This window comes from Protomyctophum parallelum (genome assembly GCF_964188405.1).
Source record: "Protomyctophum parallelum genome assembly, chromosome: 15".
Classification (NCBI taxonomy): domain Eukaryota; kingdom Metazoa; phylum Chordata; class Actinopteri; order Myctophiformes; family Myctophidae; genus Protomyctophum; species Protomyctophum parallelum.
Genome location: NC_139710.1, coordinates 47,788,451 through 47,809,766, shown reverse-complemented (window position 1 = coordinate 47,809,766; position 21,316 = coordinate 47,788,451). Strand labels below are relative to the sequence as shown.

The window sequence follows — 21,316 nt, the reverse complement described above, 5'->3', positions numbered from 1 at the left end:
TCATAACAGAACCATCTAAACACTACAACATGCAGAGGGGAAGTCATAACAGAACCATCTAAATACTACGACATGCAGTCATAACAGAACCATCTAAATACTACAACATGCAGAGGGGAAGTCATAACAGAACCATCTAAATAGTAATACTACGACATGCAGTCATAACAGAACCATCTAAACACTACAGCATGCAGAGGAGAAGTCATAACAGAACCATCTAAACACTACAACATGCAGAGGGGAAGTCATAACAGAACCATCTAAATACTACAACATTCAGTCATAACAGAACCATCTAAACACTACAGCATGCAGTCATAACAGAACCATCTAAACACTACTCTGTTCACCTCTAGTCGATTATTTATTCAGCCACGGACCACCATTGTGAGCATAGAGTATATTATGAATAGAGAAGGCACCCAGAGGAAACCCTGAGGCGAAATGGACATAGTGGCCGAATGAAGGTATTGCAGCCTGGCCCCAAACACATGAACGCGCTGGTCCGTTGACTATCATTGTGCACGTTCACGACGGCAGCACGCTAGCTAGCTAACGAACTAGCGTGCATCCCAGAATGCTCTGTTCCTACTGTGTTGTGTTCATATATGTTACTACTACTACTTTATAAAACCATGATCCAGTAGCCGAATGGTTAAGCCGATGGTATGTGAACATCCGGGCCCGGGTTCACTTCCCAGTCGATGACCGAGTTTATTTTCTTCTTAACAAACACAACACTGTTTGTTTGCATCAAGTCGAGGTCCTTTATTCATTCCGTATCTGAGCCACGGGACCACCATTTTTAGGCTCAAATACTGAATGAATAATGGACCTCGACGAGAAAAGCTAAAACAATTGTGCTAGTTTGGTAAGAATGAAGCTAACTCTCAGTCCTCGATGGGGACTCGAACCCGGGCCCTGTTGTCTACTAAGCGCCGAGGGTAACCATTGGGCTACTGGAACACGGTTTTACAGAGTGGCACGAACATAATATATAAACATCACAACAAGTTAACATATAAAGTGATCACAGATGTTTGAACAACAACAACGTTAAGTATTAAATAACATTGAACGTACCTGCTGCTGCGGCGGACACGACGACGACCGACATGGTGACGTGGCAAAACAACACTGAGCAAAACCCCCTCCACGCGTCTCTTCCGTATTTGAGGGGGGGCGGCACTTCCTTCCGGGTATGACGTGAGGCCACGCCCGCGAGGACGTGGAGCTTTCTTGATTTGAGGGGGGGCGGCACTTCCTTCCGGGTATGACGTGAGGCCACGCCCGCGAGGACGTGGAGCTTTCTTGATTTGAGGGGGGGCGGCACTTCCTTCCGGGTATGACGTGAGGCCACGCCCGCGAGGACGTGGAGCTTTCTTGAGTAAGACCCGGAAGCGGGTTACGTCACGGCTTATAAATAGTCAATACAGACATGAGTCCCCTTTCTGGCAGCGTCCTCAGTGGTCTAGCGGTTTAGACACCCGACTTTGAATTAAACTTTATATAACTTCACGGGTTCAAACCCCTCTGATGTTTTTCTCAATCATTGATTCACAATACCAGAATGCACGTTTAATCATAATAGATAAAGCAGACAGCCCTGTGATTAAACCTTCAGCATTACACTGCAACCCCACTGTGGCTATACCTTTTTATTCACAATGCAAAGTTATTGTACTCCTAATAATATATCGTGGTGTAGTCTAGCTCTGGTTTGATTGATTGATTGAAATATTTATTAACAGTTTGTAGAATTACAGTACATTTCAAGCACAAACTCAATACAAAGACTTAACTGTGAGTGGACGACCCAATTAAGCATTACACTTGTTTACAACAGGGTCCACATTGTTCAATTCATCAAAACATTTAGAGACATACAAATATACACTTCTATGTAGCTAAAGAACAATATTATACCATAATATATCATGGTGTAGCACAGCACAGTAGATTCATATTTCAATCGATCTGGGATGTTAAAATTGTGCAAAACTCTGTTCAATGAATGGCCTCTTCTGCTACATAAAAAATTACTAAACATTAAACGTTACTTATACCTGTTATTGAGACTCCTATAGAGCATGTTGACATGGATAGCTTGGTTAGTAGTATCTCTGTTAGTTAATGCAGTTTGATTGATTAAATTAATAGCCTATTTTATTAGACAAAAATGTAGAACAGTAGTGTCATAGAGTGGAAAATGCCATTTGGTTTAATGTCACAGAATGCAGTGCCACGTAGAGCAGCATGATAAATGGTTAACTTTATAGTGTGTTCAAAAATGGCAGATCTGCAAGTTCAGTGTATTGAATGAGATGTGCTGTGAGTTTGCATCTGCTATTGTCCAGCATAGGACCGTTGCACAGTGAAGTATAAACAAGGCTTTAGGATTTATAAATCGTTTTTAGAATATAATAGAATATTCACTCCAGTGAATAGCATTTATCCATTTAGATAACTTTTTGATGTTATTTAATTACTTATTTTTACACAGAAACATAATGTGTGTCTTTACAATAACTGTAATGTAATAATAATACTAATAATGTAATGTAATAATTATTAATTAAATAACCTTATTTTATTCTGAAGGCAACCGGATGTCTTAAATTAGCTAGCTCTCAGACAGGAAGTTCTAAATTAGCTCAAAAGACGGAGCCGGCAGCGTGGAAGATCTTTGTTTACTTCCGGTACAGCGCGCGCATGCAACTGTCTAAACGGCCCAGGCCATGCACAGCACAACAAAATGTAATAATAAATACCAAAATCTTAATAATAAATACTGCAATGAAATATATAGAAGACACAAAAAAAAATACTACAGTATTATTTATTATTCCCCCCCCCCCCCATTGATGTATTTGAAGTTTTGGTATTTATTATTTACTTTTTAGACCTATGGACTTCCATACTCGCGGCCTACCAGTGGGCCTCGGCCCACAGGTTGGAATGAAATCGAACCCTGTGCTGTGTGTTTCTATTGGGTCACATGATAGTTGGGTTGAAGTCACCTGACTGCTACTGGTCAGTGGTTTGGAGCTGGAGTAAAAAATGGCAGCGCACTTGTCTTACGGAAGAGTCAATCTAAACATCTTGAGAGAAGCAGCGAGAAAGGAGCTTCGGGAGTTTTTAGACAAATGTGCAGGGAGTAAGGTAAGTGACAACAACACCAACAATCTACAAAGAAGGTTGACATTTAAACTGTTATGATGTGACAGACAAGGTGTAACTGTTCAGGGCACCAGGCAGCTGCAAATTATCTTGTCCAACAGTGGCAATAAAAAAAAATATATAATTATGTTTTATATATGTTGTATTACAACTATGTCTATCGGCATAATAATATCATACTATACCCACTCTGACCATACCATACCACCATACCATACCATACCAGATATATCTGGTAGGCTATTGGCCCAGCACTTCCATGTAAACTGTGTGTCTGTCATTTGTCATTTTACTACTAGGCCATAGTTTGGGATGAATATCTCACAGGACCTTTTGGACTGATAGCCCAGTATTCTTTACTGAAGGTGAGATCTCTGCTGCTTGTTTGTTGTTGTTAATATTATTGTTTTTTGTTGCTAGACTCTATGAGCTAATGTGTCTGACACTGATGAAACCTAAATGGACTTAAAGGGATATTTTGTCCCATCATGTTTCTGAACGCATGCAGTCTTGACTATAGCTAAGGACCGGTGTACAACTGTACAATGACTGCTTTTCAGGAACATGAAGTGGAGAAGATGTTCACCCTCAAGGGAGGGCGCCTCCCATCTGCCGATGTCAAAAACATCATCTTCTTTGTTCGTCCCAGACTGGAGCTTATGGACATTATTGCTGAGAATATCTTCAGGTTTGTAAAATCTAGCTTTCGGTGGAACTATTCAAATGACACAATTGTTTTCCTGCACGCGAGAGGCAAGCAATGCATGTGTCAACTATTAACTTAATAGTTTTGCGCTTGTTATCTCTTGTATCTATTACAATGGTACCAAATACAATAATGTGTACCGTAAATCTATACTTTTTATTGTATTATTTCATTTGTATCTTGTAGTTTAGTGGTTCCCAACCTGAGGTCCGAGACCGTCCAGCCAAATTGGGGGTGTGGCTGGGCAATTAAACGGCTAATATATATTGAAAATCTTTAATCTTTAACATTTAATGTAAATTAATCTGGCTCATATAGGGTTAATTGAATAATCAAGAAGCAGTGTTTTTTGTGTACACGTTTGTTTATTTCTAACAACAACGTACGTATCTACACACAAATAATCAAATTCGAACCCTGACCGACGGAGGTTACCTGGTTGATCCTGCCTGTAGCATATGCTTGTCTCAAAGATTAAGCCATGCATGTCTACATAAGTACAAACTGCTTGTACAGTGAAACTACGACTAGCTAATATAGCTAATCTACAAGCTCACAAGTCACAATGCATCACATTTCGAGGTGCGTTGTGACTTGTGAGCTTGTAGAGCTATATTTTTGGCACATACAGTATGTACATTTGTTACCCTAATCTTGATATTGATAGGTGTGAAGGCTTTTCTGTTTGGAGCTGGTCCAACATGGCAAACACACTGCACAAAATCTGTTTTTAACTCCACATGTGTACTGTAACATCATTGTGATGCACACTAACATTGTTTGAGTAAATGGCTTTAAATGTCTGTGAAAACACAGTAGTGTGCGTGTGTGGGAGAGTCTCAGCTTTGTCAGATGTAAGAAGGCGGGGTAAAAAGTGTTGGGAACACTATTGTAATCCAATGTGGGATGTACTGTATCATGACACGTGAACAAAACCCCTATTAATTCATATACTTCTAGTGAGGATAAGATGCACTCCCCACGTGACTTCCACATCCTGTTTGTTCCACGACGGAGCATGCTCTGTGAGCAGAGGCTCAAAGAGCAAGGCGTGCTCGGCTCTTTCATCAACATTGATGAGTACATCCTGGACCTGATACCCTACGACGGTGACCTACTCTCCATGGAGTCTGAAGGTGCCTTCAGGGTGTGTATAACCTCTACATGGCACAAATGTATAGAGCACCGAAGTCTGATGTCAATATCGGTAGAGGGAGCAGATCCGCGGGTTCATGTACTTTTTATTTGCATTGTAATCCCCATAGGGGGATTTTAGATCGGCTCATGTAAGAACTGTGTTAGAAAAATAAACAAATCATCCAGGCCTCTTCACTCATATATGAAGAATCAACTGACTGAGAGAAAACGCTATTGTTACTGCTACTGAATTAGTTACATTTTCGCTTGAAACAGTATCATATATGAGTGACTGACTGTCCCAAACTATACAAAGACACCACCCTGACAATAACGCAGAGACAGCTTGTTTATTTTTGGACCACAACGATTATATGAAACGATTTTAAGATGAGCCCATGTTATTCTCCATGGAGAAATTTCTTCCGTGAACCAGGGGAATCGAGGGGACGAGCGAGTGACGTCAGGTCTTTGGCGCTCTATTGCAGCATATCGTTGCCGTTGGGCAGAAACCTTTTGTGCCCGATTCACTCATTCAAGCTGTTTACACCCATATTTTGGGTGTAAAGGAATTTTCCAATATTCCCACATTAGTAGTCTAGAATAAGGCATTCTAATGACATACAGAAAGCTTTGGTCCTACGGTATGCAAGTCTGCATCCGAGCAGACTTGAGAAAGAGGGGCCCTCAGCAAAATTCACAGAAATTTATCAGACTACCAACGGGAAAGTGAATCGGGCCCTTTATGTCTATATTTCAACTTGTTTGTGTTGCGCAAAGTATTCAGAACACAGGTTCCTTTGTTCCATTTCCTGAAAATGTACAGATTTGAACATGCAAGGTTTCCACCCGACAGCGATGATATGTCCGAGCGTGAGATATGCTCCACTTACAAAATCAATTACAGAGTGAATGTAAATGCCTCATCTCTCATTGAGGTTTACAGTTCTCGTGTGCATCTAGTGAGACTTATTTAACCCCTGTTTTGTCTCCTGTAGGAGTGCTATCTTGAGAACGATCAAACAAGTTTATACCACACTGCTAAAGGCCTCATGACCCTACAGGCACTGTATGGTACAATTCCACAGATCTATGGGAAAGGAGAGTGTGCACGGGTGAGTATGGTGCAATAGTCTAGTTCTAGGATATAAATGAACTTTTAAGTCATACTGTGTAAACTTTTTAATATTTTTTTATAATAACCATTCCACATAAATGTTTTTGTTGACAACTTGGTCTAAATAAACATTATTAACCCATTTTGGGCGGGAACCCCTTTTGATGTTAGCATTATGTTATGCTTTAGCTATTGAAAAATAGCAAATGGAAGCAGGGAATCATAGCTTCAAATTTACGGTTCACTTCTGTGCACTCTAACATTACACCTAGCTACATGTTTAAGCATCTATTTCATATTTACATGTCGATTTCATCTGTGACATTTATTTCAGACATGCTCTAGTATGTGAAGATTCTGCCTGTGTTATTAACTAATTTTGGAGTGTTTTTCTCCTCCTGAACAGTTGCCGCCATGACACACTCAAAACAAAAGAGTCACATTTATTAATTTGAACAAATGAACATTGATCAATACCATTTCTGACAATACGCTAGGCCAAGGTGTCCTAGGACCTACGATAGGTGTCGCCTCAAAAGACTACTGAAATTAATCTTACACAGCATGACTTTAAAAGAAGATAATAACAATGTTTTTTTCTGGTTTGCAGCATGTAGCCAATATGATGCTGAGAATGAAGAGGGAGTTTGCTGGAAGCCAGAGCCAGATCCTGCCAGTGTTCGATACTCTACTGCTTCTAGACCGTAATGTTGACCTGCTGACCCCGCTGGCCACACAGCTCACCTACGAGGGACTCATTGATGAGGTCTATGGGATCACTAATGGTCAGGAATGGATTAATTATGAATGCGTTTTTGTGGTGTATTATGCTTATTCATTGTTACATTATTTCTTTTTTTGCCTACGCACATTTTTCGGTCTCTCTTTGTCTCCTGTATGGTAGGGTAAGTCTTCTATAACAATTTATGTCTCCTGTATCTTAGGGTATGTCAAGTTGCCTCCTGAGAAGTTTGCTCAGAAGAAGCAAGGTGAAGGAGGTAAAGATTTACCCACAGAGGCCAAGAAGTTGCAGCTAAACTCTGCAGAGGAATTGTACGCCGAGATCCGTGACAAGAATTTCAACGCAGTTGGTGCAGCGCTCAGCAGGAAAGCCAAAATCATCTCTGCTGCCTTCGAGGTGCGTCTCACCAACGCACACATCCGCTGTTACTTTGTATATGTATTTAGAAGCTACTGTCATGCAACCAGACCAGCTCAGTGGCCTTGTGGTTGGAGTGTCTGCCCTGGGATGTGGTCATGTCAGGTCATATCAAAGAATCTGAAGAATGGGACCCAATTCCTCCCTGCTTGGCACTCAGCATCAAGGGTTGGATTGGGGTTAAGTCCCTGTGACATACTAGCGTCATGTCCAGACGAGGGAGTAATTGTACATCAAGCTGCCTCACGCTACAGAAACAGGAGATAGGCTCCTGCCCTATGGGCCTCATGGCTCTGCAAGGCTTACTACATACTTCATGCAACATGAGCATGATATTATAAATGTCTGAGCTAAGACTCAAGAGTTATTTATTTGTTATTCATTTATACAGGGGCACAGGTACAAGCACTGCAGAGACAGCAATACAATATACACAAGATAATATTAAGAATAGGATTTGTACTGGACTGTAATTAAAGTCGGGCTGCCAACATTTGTGCATTAAATCAGGATGATTACCAATTTAAGGAATGAATGCATCCAAATTTTAATGCATTAACACATGCAGATTGCAGAATGACCAGCTCCCACTCGTCCACCCACTCTGCTGCGCTAGCTGTAGCTCTAATATTATCTGATGGTGGATTGATCCAACAAATGAGATGTAAAAATAATTTAACCTATGTGTTATCCCATTGAGATAAAATATCTCTTTTACGAGGGAGCCCTGTTTAGGGTAGCAAATAGTTGCAACTTACAAAACATAAACCAACATTTACATAAAGCAAACGTTTAAAATAAGTTAAGAGTGCAGCAGAGTCATATAATCGCAGTAGTAGTAAGCAGGTGCACTATCCGATGGAGTCTGCCATCAGATTGGATGATTTTAAAAGATCCTTAAGCTGTCTGCAAGTGATTCCAAGCTGAATGGTTATGTGGGGAACCGGAAACCACTTTTTCTTTCTTCCTTGACTAGCTGTTGCCTAGACTGGATGACAATGGTCAGTTTGGAATGAAACTCAGGCTATTCTCTGTGTGGAAAGCCTGGTGATGCAGGGTTACAATACATAAGCAGAGGTCATTGCAACCGGATGACAGTCATTCAGGCTGGCCAGGGAGGTGTTCTTTGGTACAGGGACTATGGACTGGGCAAGAGAGAGAGGTTGTATAAGCGAATGCTTTACATGGTCAAGAAGACGCCACAACTAATGAAATCTGATTGTAATCTCTCTGGCAAGTGCACAACAGAAAACCAATAGATCTGGACAGGTGATGACAATTACTAAAAGATACAATACTGTCCAAATCTTGCACTAATTAGTTTTCCTTTATAGATGCAGCCCTGTAATCAAAAGTATTGATTGCAGTCAAACCTGTGTGCTATTCCTAGTGGCAAATGCATATACCATTACTGGCCTGAGCTCCTGACTCTTAATATGAGCAAACTTTACAACCTGATGCTCTTGGTAATGTTACCAATTTCAATAACTTGTAGCTTATTTAAATGTCATAGTGTTGGAGTCGAGGTTTCATTTGTTTTGTTATGTTATTATTTTATAGTTCTATCCTAAAAAGTCTTATTGAATACACATTTAAGTTGTCATGGCTCTGGACTTGTGTTTTAGGATTGGATCATTTTAATAAAAAGCACAATAGAACCGGCACACTCCTACAGTATTATTACTATTCTTTTTAGTTATATTCTAGACAGGCGATTGTATAATTGTGAGTTGCGATTCAGAAAGAGACCTGGAAATGAATTAAGCCGCCATTCATATACACTACAGTAATGTATATCTTAATGTACACAGTCACACACACACACACACACACACACACACACACACACACACACACACACACACTACACTTGACTACACTACTAGATTTTATGATCTAATATAGATAGAATAGCTAACATACTGTAGATAAGTAGCTCTCTATTTCTCTCTGACACCTTTGGGGTGTTAACATCTTCTTAATTGCCTGACTTGCCCAGACTCATTTCCTGGTGTGCTGTTTGATGGATTTTTAAATTAGCTTCTTGTTGGCTTGTGATAGACTTTTCCAAAAATGTTCTGCTTTGTCCGAGTTAACATGCTGGATGACGAGCTGTCTGAGGGCTAATTTTGTTTTCCCTTATCTCACAGGAACGCCACAACGCTAAAACAGTGGGAGAAATAAAGCAGTTTGTGTCCCAGTTGCCTCACATGCAGGCTGCAAGGAGCTCGCTGGCTAACCACACCTCTATAGCTGAGCTCATCAAGGACATCACCAGTATGTACACTACAGTATAAGCTTCCTTCCTGCATGGTCCTTTCCTTCATATCGTGACTGTCGGGCAGAAACTTTGTATGTCGAAAGCCGTTACTTTTCAGGAAATTATTTAATCACAACAGCTCCTGTTAATACTTTTCATTTTCAACCTGTTGTCCCTGTTTTTGAGGCATGGTATTAAACCCTCTAAGACCCAGCGTTGCTTTTTAGCAACAATTTTATTTTAATTAATTACTAAATTATTATTATTATTTTCTGTTCTTTTTTCACCTAAACGTCATCAGTGATGTTCATTGCAATGCCATTTCAATGCCATTGGTCATGATATCTGCATATAAATACCCCCCACAGAGGCTGAAATTCACACAAATTAAAAATGTCTGGATTTTGAACATTTTTAACCTAAGACTTTTGACCTTTACCCTAATAAAAGTAGGTACAATAATTGTAATATATGTTTTTTTTGTGATCATTAGAATGTCTAAAACATGTTTTATTCATTATTGTGAAATATATCCCCCAAATGTAAATTATTAATTTATTATATTATTATATAATTATTATCATCATCATTAAATCTTTCATCAAACTTTATTTTTTTTAACACATTTTTTAGTCTTAGTCCTAGTAGTACAAAATAGTAGTAAGGTTGAAATCTATTTTTTGCAAGTAGAAATTAATGCGGGTGTTAGAGGGTTAAACCAATGTCCCAAAACGTACAAACGTTTAAAAAAATGCTAAAGTAGTCGATCTACAAGCTGTTGATTGGCTATTTTTGTCAATACAGTTGTATAAAAACAGGGCTTAAACCATTAATACCATGAAAACGAGATGGTACATCTCAAGGGGTCTTTTCCCCCACAGCAACCATATCCAATCTGATGTGGTTTCTTCTATTATACTGTGAAATAGATGGGGGAAAAAGAAAGAAACGAAAAATCCAATAAAGCGAAAAGACATTTTGGCATTGCAAAAGTTTGTCTCCTAGGAATAAACGTTTTGCTACTTGCAGCCAAAATCAATCTCTCTTTGCTGAAGAATACATTTTATATAATCATTTGTGAGCCGGGCAGCAGTCCCAGCAGTATATAGCATTTATCGTTTCCAATGTCTCCTGTTTCAGCTTCAGAGGCCTTCTTTGACAATCTGACAGTTGAGCAGGAGTTTATGACAGGGGTCGACACAGACAAGGTACAGTACCTAGCTACACATCCTCATTTGTTTTATCTCATTTTGGACTGAGGCCGATTCCAAAAACGCCTTCTAAATCCTGACCTAAGTACATATTTAACATTTTTGAATACTGTGTATATATATATATATATACACAGTATTCAAAAATGTTAAATATTTGTTAGTTTTTCAGAAAACTTAGGTCAGGATTTAGAAGGCGTTTTTATATATATATATATATATATATACGATTATACGGTACTGTACAGAACCCCAAGAGGGGTTCCCGTTCAGAAGGGTTATAACACCAAAAGGGGTTCCCACCCAGAATGGGTTATACTAGAAATTTCTAAAAAACTTATTCATGGTCTGTGTTTGCATTTGCATGAGAAGTGGTTCCAAAGAATAGAAACCTCTTTTTCTGCTCCAGTTTAAATATATAATTAAGACAAGATCATCATGTAGCCTGAATGTTAATGTTATGATGCCTGAGGCACACGGCCGAAACGTTGCCTACATTACAAACTTATCTTGAACGTGCAAGTGGCAGTGTGTGTGGGTATATCTTTTAACCCATTCTGACCTGAGAACAGATTCATCCGAGGTTTCCACCGGACACACGCTGGTCTGACGAACCCATTCTGACCTGAGATCAGATTCTAAAAATGTCAGTCGCTCTTCGATTTTTCAAAAATAGCAGACCTACAAGCTCGTATCGCGCCACTCGGTGGCGCGATATGAGCTTGTAGATCTGCTATTTTTAAATAGCTAAAGCATAACCTGATGCCGACACCAAAATGGGTGCCCGTTCAGAATGGGTTAAGTTGATCTCATTCTCACCTAATATTGTACGGTTAGAATGTGTTGGAATAAATGCATTTGCACATTGTTTTCTCAATACAGGTGAACACTTATATAGAAGACTGCATTGCCCAGAAGGATCCCTTGATCAAGATTCTGCGTCTAGTGTGTATGCAGTCTGTCTGCAACAATGGCCTCAAGCAGAAGGTGTTGGACTACTACAAAAGGGAAATCTTGCAGGTAGAATTCAAGTGTTTTCTTGGCATGTAGCGATATATCGTAAATCAATTAAAAGCATTTGCTACTGTTGAAAAGGGAATAAGTGAACATTTTCAAAAATTGCCACAAAAAGTTCAAAAACCACTGTGTGGCAGTTCAGCCTGCCACTGAGACTGAATGGTTAAAGTTTTAATTATTATTTATTGTGTATGTTGCATAGAATTATATTATTTTGGGTGTGTATGTATATTGGTTGATGCTTGATTGCTAATTGCTTGTCTCCATAGTAGGGAGCAACTATCCTGTGGGGTGTGGGGAACATACCAACAGTATGAGGGTTTGTTTAGAGTACCCTGCTTTCTCATTGTTTAGATGATATGGTTCATTGATTAAATAATAAGTGATGTATAATAATATGTGATGAATAATATGTGTTGTCCCTGGACATTATGAAGTACTGGTGTAAACTGTAATTGTGGAATCAATTCAGGGTGGTGTGTTCCAGTGGGAGGGGCTTAGCCTTTATATGTAGGGAGGCCTCCCACTGCCTGGCAGTCAAAGTAGGACTGTGGAGGTGGAAGGAGCTACGGCCACCTTTCCAGTATCTCTCTAAATATAACGCAAAAATGTGTGAATAAAGACTAACAGCATCTCTGCATCAAGGACTGCCTGGATGTTATTTTCTATATATTTTCCTGGTACTACCCACACTAGGCAAGTGTGACACACTGAGCGATACATACCACAAAGGTTCTACCAAAGTTTAACCCATTTTGGGCGTGAACCCCTTTTGGTGTTAGCATTATGTTATGCTTTAGCTATTGAATAATAGCAGATCTACAAGCTACAAGCTTGTAGGTCTGCTATTTTTTTTAAATCAAAGAACGACTGACATAGAAACATAGCTTTTTCGGAAAACTGTCGGGATTTAGAAGACATTTTTTAAAATCTGATCTCAGGTCAAAATGGGTTAATATTGCTTTAACTGTATTGTTTTATAATTTTGATGGCAGTGAAACAACTCCATAACTATGGTTTACCTTTTGACGCAGACCTATGGCTATGAACACATGCTGACACTCAACAACCTTGAGAAGACGGGCCTTTTGAAACCCCAGTCGACCTCCAGGAACAACTACCCCACCATCAGGAAGACCCTTAAGCTGTGGATGGAGGACGCCAATGAACAGGTAAGCCCGGAGAAGAGAACAATGGAATTCATTCTGTTTATGGTCATTTCATTCATTTAATATCTGTGAAGCAGTGGTTTGTGACACTAGCCCTGGGGTTATGCCTGATTCTCCAGGTGGATTGTGTTCATCTTGGGCTACGTTTATAAAACTGCATTGAGTTCCATGTATACTAATGATTCATAATGCAGTGGTTGAGAATTGAGATGAGCTTCTTGTCATAGACATTTCAAACATTTTGTACCCAAGGCACGTCGAAGGTCAAGTCAAAACCATGCGCATACCCTCTATTATAAAGGCTATTTATTTAATATATTTATTGTCGTTTAATGCAATTAGAGATGACTTTTCTGTTTGGATGCATGGGCTGTCAAGGCCAGAAAGTAGTTTTTAGCCACTCAGTAGGCATTCCTGCATAACTTCCTGGTTTGATGATGATGTCACGCGCATACCCTCTATAGCCTATGTGTGATCACTCTGTTAAACGTTTATTCTTATTTACTAATGCCAAGTAAAAAGTACCGGTATTTAAGTTTTAAGAAAATGACATTGTATGATATTGATGACAATGATATTGTAAACTAGAAAATAAACTAGATATTGTAAACTAGATATGAAATATCGGACAGATGTGGTAGTTTGTAATAATTACATCCAGAATGATACCAGACAGTGGCCTTGTGGTTAGGCTGTCTTGTGTGAAACTGGGAGGTCGGGGGTTCGATCCCCGGCCGGGTCATACCAAAGACTGTAAAAATGAAATCCAATGCCTCCCTGCTTGGCACTCAGCATCAATGGGTTGGATTGGGGGTCAAATCAACTAATGATTCCCGAGCGCGGCGCATGCTGCGGCTCACTGCTCCAAGAGATGGGTCAAATGTGGAGAAATGTTGTATGTGTCTAATCGTACGACTTTGACTTTGAATGTCCACACATGCGATGAGAGTTTCCATAGAGGTAGGCAGTAGGCACATTTTCTTGCCATGTCTTATTTTTTAAATCCCAACATTTGTGTGGGAAGCGGAGTGCACATCTCTCAAGTCCGGACTTGTGCACACGCAACGATTCTAAATTAGGTCCCTGGTGTTCTTTGTCTCACTACAAGACATGATTAGACATGATTAGAAACCAACATGGCACGGACACTAGGAGAATGCAATCAACTAACTGGTAAGCTAGAAAACCAACAAGGGTCTATGGCAGTTGAATGTCCCCACGGGGATCAATAAAGGTCTATCTATCTACTAGGGTAGATAGATAGGTCTCAGGAGCCAGAATTGGCAAACTGGTTTGTTCATTTTGATTGATTGAATAGTTTCCAAAAAGGCACAGTGGTGAGTGGTTCAAAAAAAGGATGCTGAAAGGATAACCCAAAAAAGCCCAAGGGCTTATTTCCGTTGAGGTCCTGTGTATTGAATTCATGGAGACATTTAGACAAACAATAATGCAAAACATCATATATATGAGTAGTAATAAAGCAGAATGGGGTGGCGGTACATTCCAGTGATAAGCTTAGACATTTTTACAGGAGCCAGTCACAAACAAAGAGCAGTTCATCATCTTCATTTTAATTTTGTTCTCTCCAGAACCCCAACGACATCTCCTATGTGTACAGTGGCTACGCGCCCCTAAGCATCAGACTGACCCAGGTTCTGGCCCGGCCCGGCTGGCGCAGCATTGAAGAGGTTCTGAAGATGCTCCCGGGTCCTCATTTCGAGGAGAGACAGCAGCTGCCCGCTGGGCTTCACAAGAAACGTGAGGACCAGCAGAAACTGGGTCTTTTTTTTCAATTATCTAATGTAATCCTGGGCGCTAGTACACTCCCTCTGCCAACCTGGGGAGAGCAACGGACTGATCTCATGCTTCCTTCCATGCATGAGGAGTCCAAGCCGCTTCTTTTCACCTGACAGGGGGGGGTTTCCCCAGGTGGACGTAGTGCATGGAAGGAACACATTATTCGAACCAGTTCCTTTTTCCCCTCCATCAGGCACCCCGGCTGGCCAGGGGAAGCAGTATAGAGACCAGGATTACTGCATGTTTTTTGTGAGGCTACCTACCCTAGGGGACACGGGGAGAACATGCAAACTCCTGTGTTTGTTGCTCACCAAACAGGCATCCAAATAAAAGCGAATGACCTCTGGTGTGCAGCTTGTAGATAAGACACGAATACGTCAACTGATAATTTATAACACGCAGCTGACAATGGGATGGGGCCGACTGTCGGGGTCTCTGTTTGTGTTGTTTCATTTGTCTTGATACTGGAGAGGATGAGGAGAAAGGCGCTGTCAACTGCCCATTTGTCACTGAGATCCAGTGTTAGGATCTCAGTGACATTGGCTATTGCAGCCGTAGGGCGTGTCCAGATGTTGAATTGTGAATTTTATTATACACCATGTGAAATGTGCTAATTGGAACTATGCTTTTGGGTATAAGGGAGCGGGGCTTGTTTCTACTTGTTTGTACCCTTCTTTCGTTTTTAAAAGGTGATAATAGAGGTCTCTCTGTTTAGTTTATTTATTCATCAGTCAGATTCCAAAATTATGTTGTAGAACAATGGAGCAGACTAGTATAATGTTTGACATACTGTATAATGATTTTCAGTCCTCATTTCCCTTTTTTTGTAAGCACATGCTCCCAGGTATAGCTGTGTAGTGACTTCTGACTCCACTGTAATTGACACAGGATTTTACAGTGTTGAACTGTTGATTGAATCTGATGGAGTCAAAACAAGGGTCTGCTTTGTATTCAGTATTCTGAATGCTTAGTTCGTGCAATATCTTTTGGCATTCGGTAACGGTGTGGTCCTACCCGACCACAGGTTCTAAGACGGTGTGGTCCAACCCGACCACAGGTTGACCACCTCCAACCGCCTCAATGACCGGCGCGGTGTCAATTATGCCGCTTATTACACGGCTACGTATAAATACCTTAATAAATTTACCCAAAAGTAATAACAAAATGAAGTATTGCCTTTCTTACGGCATTCCATAAGTGTTTGTGCTGGGTCATGTTGTGGCTTGTAGTTTGACTATTTTCACGATCTGTGGAACCGAGTCAAACTAAATATAATGCCTACTACAATTTCTGCTTGTAGTAGTGCTTGTCAAGGTGCGGGTCCCCAGTTCACTTCAAATATTATTATTTTGGGGGGTCGTGAGCTGCAAAGTTCAGGAACCCTTGTTCTACCATACAGATTGGATACAATAACACGTCTTATTAACTAAAAGATATGAATGGATTACTGCTTAGATACTTAATATTTCATTTAATTAATTCATGTTAATGAAATGAGAATAATGCCATTATGATGATCACCTTCTGTTTTCTCGCCGTCTTACAGGCCAACAGGGGGAGAACCGGACCACGCTGGTGTTCTTCCTCGGAGGAGTGACGTACGCAGAGATAGCCGCCCTGCGCTTCCTTTCTCAGATGGAAGACAGCGGCATGGAATACATCATCGCCACCACCAAACTGATTAATGGCACCAGCTGGGTCAAATCCCTCATGGACAGGCCTGAGTCGCAGGAACCAGTCTGAGTCTCGCCCCCCCAGCTAGGAGGTACATGCACGCTCGTTTGTGCACACACAGCTGGATGATGCATCAAACGCCCTTTTAGACCAAAAGACCTTGCCTGCTGTGTCCATGTCAGTGTTCTGCAGTTGTCTCATTGATGTCTACAGTGGATCTACGCTGCGAGCTTGTTGATCGGCTAAAACAAACATTAGCACCCGTTGCTTAAACAAACATTATGTTGTAATTGATGATAAGAGCGCCCCTCACTTCACACGGGTGTGATTTGTATTATTTATAGCAACAGCATGTAAACGTCCACAGAACACTCTTTTTGCTAGCTCTCTCTCATAGCACCAGAACTAGGCTACTGAACATGGGGAATTACAGCCCGCTCTTTTTTTCTCAGCGCCTGTACCAACCATGCGTACCCCCCCAATACAGCCCAACTTAAAGTAACAGTCCTGTACCACAACATAACCCCCAGAGCATTCACAAATAAAACGCACACAAATACAGTAACGGTCCTTCACGTCCAACTCTAGTTGGACAGTCCGGACACGGATACTTTCCTCGGTTGTAATAATGGGTTAAACACTCCGGAAATCGTGCCGTTAAATCTTGTGACAACGTCTTCTGTTTTTTCCTACAAGCTGTTTGTGCAGCTGATCCAGAGCGGCAGACAGACGGTCCTACAGATCCTGTGCTTTACACGTGTTGATGCAAGTATCCACCAGGCTTTGGATCTTCACCTTTAGCTGCCGGTTCTCCTAGGTTTTCTGGTTCTCGTCAACCATTTCTTGTCGCTTCTCAAGGATCTGGTCGCACTTCTTCATGACAGACTGGTGGTGGCGCTCCGCCGTCTCCCTCGTATTCTGTCGGCGGAGCTGCTGTTTGGACATCTTGTCCAACTTCATGGCATGTGACCTCTTCTCTAATGTTGGATAAACCATGACCGAGACAAATAAACGAAACTTCTCCCTGTCCACATCCGTGGTCAGGCTCTTCAGTTCCTTCTGCTGCCCCTCTAACGCCACCACGCTTTTGTCCACCTCCACCACATGCTGCTTGTTGTTCGCGAGGCCAGTGTGCAGGTCTTGCAGGAGAGTGCAGATGAGCTGCACCTCAGAGTCAGCGTGGTTCAGAACCTGCGCCTTGCTCTGAAGCTCCACCAGGAACTCATCTGCCTTGACCGTGGCAGCCTTGATGTTCTTCAATCTTCACGGACTCCTTCATCTTCTCCATCTGGGTCTTCAGCTCCTCTGGAGACTGCAGGATCTGAGACTGGAGGGCGGTGTTGTCTTCGTTCCTGGTGCTCACAGCCACCTTCAGCTTGGTCAGGGCCTGAGTCCGCTCTGCGATGGAATCTTTCAATGCAGTCACTTGTTGGAATTTGTGTGCATTGGCGCCATGCAGCTCTCTGGCCTCAGCCTGCTGCTCTGGAGGAATGGTCGTCAGTATCTCCAGCTTCTTCTTGGCTTCTTTAACGCCTCTGGTAAGGGCTTGGAAACGGTCTATATCTGCCCTTAATCTGCTCATGCTCCAGAACGAATTCAATCCTCTGCTTCCTGAATTGAAGAAAGTCCATGATGCCATTCAGTTGTTTGTTTGCAGTGAAAGTAACTGAAACTAAAGGAGAACAGCAAAGCAAAAACGTGTTCAACGTAGTCTGGTCGAGCTGAACGGAGGATAGTGAAACCAGGCTTAAGCTTTTGAAATGTTCCACTGCACCCTATAATAATCCATAATTCCATATTAATCCTAGCTTATACAGTACATTGTGTTATATTTACAGTACAGTGTGATATTTTCAGCTTTTGTCAACATGTGCACTGTGCAGTGTACTATATGTATGTATATACTGTATGTATGATGGAAACTTTTGAAATGTTGGAGAAAATGTAATTTATGAGACGCTTAAAAACAATATTGTATGTTTTGCTGCTCTAGATCAGTGGTTCCCAAACTTTTTCATGTGACCCCCAAATTGACACTAATTAGCCTGTGGACCCCCATTTAATTATATATATATATATTATATATATATAAAAAATAATAATATGGATTTGAAGAGACTATAATGCCAGGGACCCCCGTAAGAGAAGGTTTTTACAGCCCCATTGAATGGCAGGGACCCCAATTTAAATGGTAAAATCAATGTTAATTTAACTCTTGAGCGTGTATAAAGGGTTCCATTTGTACACACTCAGAGTTACAGACCAATAACGGTATATTTGGTTCCAAACTATCATTTACCCCCTGGAACTCTCTCAAGGACCCCTAGGGGTCCCCGGACCCCACTTTGGGAACCACTGCTCTAGATTTCATTTTGGGTAGATTTCTTTTTCTATTACAACCCAGTTTTGTTTTTTGTATTTTTCTTCATTTTGTTTGGCTATTATGCTGAATAAAATATGTAAATGCAACAGTTTCGAGTAATCGTAGACGTGTAATTGAATAACTCGATACGTAGCATCCACTGTATGCATCATACTGTATTGTATGGTGAAAGGTAAGATGGCAGTGGTGATCAGAGCAAGGGGCAGAAAGGAGAGGATGATGATGGGAGTGTATCCATCAGTGGCGGTCCAGCTCTCTGAAGGAGCAATTAACCAAGTAACAGGCCTCCCGATCAGCCGATAATGGCCCTCTGCCGTCTGGAGATCTTAGCCCATAGTGGCCCATGATTTGACAGTGCAGGACACTGATTGAATTAGGAAGCCATTTGCTCCATGTTCCGGTAGGAAGATAACTGCGTTTGAGCAGCGGGTTTGATCTCTTGTTCCGATCGATAGGGAGTCCGTGCCTTACACCATGAGCACAAGGGCTCCGAACCCAGCGGGAGATGCAGAGAGCCCCCCACTAAAGATACTTTACTGGGTATGTCCTTTTTAGGTATCTTACTTTAATGTGTAAGCGGCCCCTTGCTTATTTGCAGGCTAGCAAACTACAATATAATTTAGCTCAATGTAAAAGTAATTACTAGTAGCATTAAAAAAAGGAAAAAAATCGATAATGGCTTGTTTTAGAATTTCTCTGAGGAGCAGGTGCACACTGTACAGCTTAACTTTCTGTTAGGAAAAACCCAAGAGGTTCAGACCCTTTACCCTTGCAATCAGTTTAATTGCCTCAGACTCCTCCCCCTCTGCCATAAGGACTTGAAACGAGTGAGGCAACAGACATCAACTGGTATTTCTGGGCTCGCAGCACAGGAGCCTATTTACTAACTGATCAGCTGCTGTCCTGCACAAACAAAAAGGTAAGATTATTAAAATATATATGTTTAATTTATTCTTGCATGTATTTGATTCTTCAGCATTTTGTCTGGCACTGGCACACATGTCAAAGTGAAATGTGCAAAGACATGCATACATGTGGCAATGTTTGATTTCATAGGATACATAATTAAATAGCTTTAAATGTGCGATCAACTGGTGTTTTTTTAGCGCTTTGATCAGTAATGTAAAAGTGTTATTGTTTCTACAAGAAACTTACAAAAGCTTATAAAGTAGAGAATGTTTTGTACAAAGTACAATGCAATTAAGTATTCAGTAGCCTAGGTTATTCCTGGGTATACATTAAAGGAGAAAGGATCAATACTGAACCCATTTTGTGCAATTTACAAATACATTATTAATAATGCTCTTCTGCTGTGGCTTCACTTATAAAAGCCATTATGATGACTCAGAGCCTGCACATTTAGCCAATGCTCATTTCTGATTTAAATGAACTTAACTACTGTAGTAGTCCATTAACTCTAATCGAGTTCTAACATAACTCCCAACAATTAGATTTCAAATGGGGAGACATGACAGAAGGATCTGTTTGATTACAGAACAATGGGACGAGGAGAGAATATGGGACATCTTACTCAACACACTGCTCGCAGACAGCAGAAGGAATATGTTCCTATGGATGTGGAAGGGGTGATAACATTCGATGTGGAACCCTTGGCAATCCGCTTCCTTCGGACATTCAGAGAAGTCCTGAAATTTGTTCTCTTCAGCTACACAGTGTTGTTTGGAGCTCTTCTCTTAGCTCGGTGGACTACATATTTTGTGGTTGCGAAGTACAAAAAATAATACTGCAGACTGTCAGTATAAATACTTAATGTACAGTGTATTGTGTAGTTTACAGGTTTTAATCAATTGTGAAGTTATTAAATGAGACTATTTGGATTTGCAGTGTTTTGCATTTTAATGTGAACTTGAACCTGTAGCCTATGTGTGAACATAATACAATTGTTAATAGTAATAAATACACAGCATATTACAAAAGCACATCTTATTTTTAGAATCACAAAAATTGATCATTGTTGTCCCTTATTTGGTTGAGGGTGCATTATGGGTTAATCTCACTTATCTTATCCAACAGAAGTGATTTATTTTCTTCCCTGAGAAAGTCGCTTTAAGTGGGTGTTCCCGGTGAGAAAAAAGGCATAGCCTACAATATTTGTTTTACTGTATGTTTGAATTGATATAGTGCAAATCATATGCTGTCCAATAGCAATATATATTTTAATTAAATCTACAGCATAGCTTAGTTAGACATCTTGTACATTTGGTTGTGTTGTGTAATAATATTCCAATGTTTATTGACTAGAAAACATTTAGTGGCTAGAACTATCTCTTTCTAGCCATATCAATTTTATTCCCCTTATGAGTTCTAAAACAGAACATAACACACCCTGGGGTCTAGGGATCCCTGATGTTATATTTTTAATACAAGTTTATATTTGAATATAATTGAATTTACTTGAAATTAGGGTACTATACATTTAGTTTATTTTAACGTCTTCACAGAACAATCAAGTACAGAGTTTACATCAGCAAAAAAAGAAACA

General features: G+C 40.6%; 1 protein-coding gene and 1 pseudogene across 2 annotated transcripts; one reads left to right on the top strand and one right to left on the bottom strand.

The window, feature by feature from the left end:
* Positions 1-3,045: 3,045 nt before the first annotated feature.
* Positions 3,046-16,499, top strand: vps33a (VPS33A core subunit of CORVET and HOPS complexes; the record flags this gene model as incomplete). Its single annotated transcript, XM_083784000.1, has 13 exons — positions 3,046-3,165; positions 3,483-3,548; positions 3,744-3,871; positions 4,850-5,036; positions 6,025-6,141; positions 6,754-6,928; positions 7,088-7,281; positions 9,453-9,579; positions 10,703-10,770; positions 11,656-11,793; positions 12,825-12,962; positions 14,549-14,717; positions 16,303-16,499. The coding sequence occupies exons 1-13, from the start codon at positions 3,064-3,066 to the stop codon at positions 16,497-16,499; spliced, it is 1,806 nt and encodes a 601-aa protein (XP_083640126.1). The 5' UTR covers positions 3,046-3,063.
* A 739-nt stretch (positions 16,500-17,238) lies between these two features.
* LOC310872245 (kinetochore protein Nuf2-A-like) lies at positions 17,239-18,892 on the bottom strand (annotated as a pseudogene). Its single transcript has one exon. The product of its transcript is annotated as a kinetochore protein Nuf2-A-like (transcript).
* Positions 18,893-21,316: the final 2,424 nt, after the last annotated feature.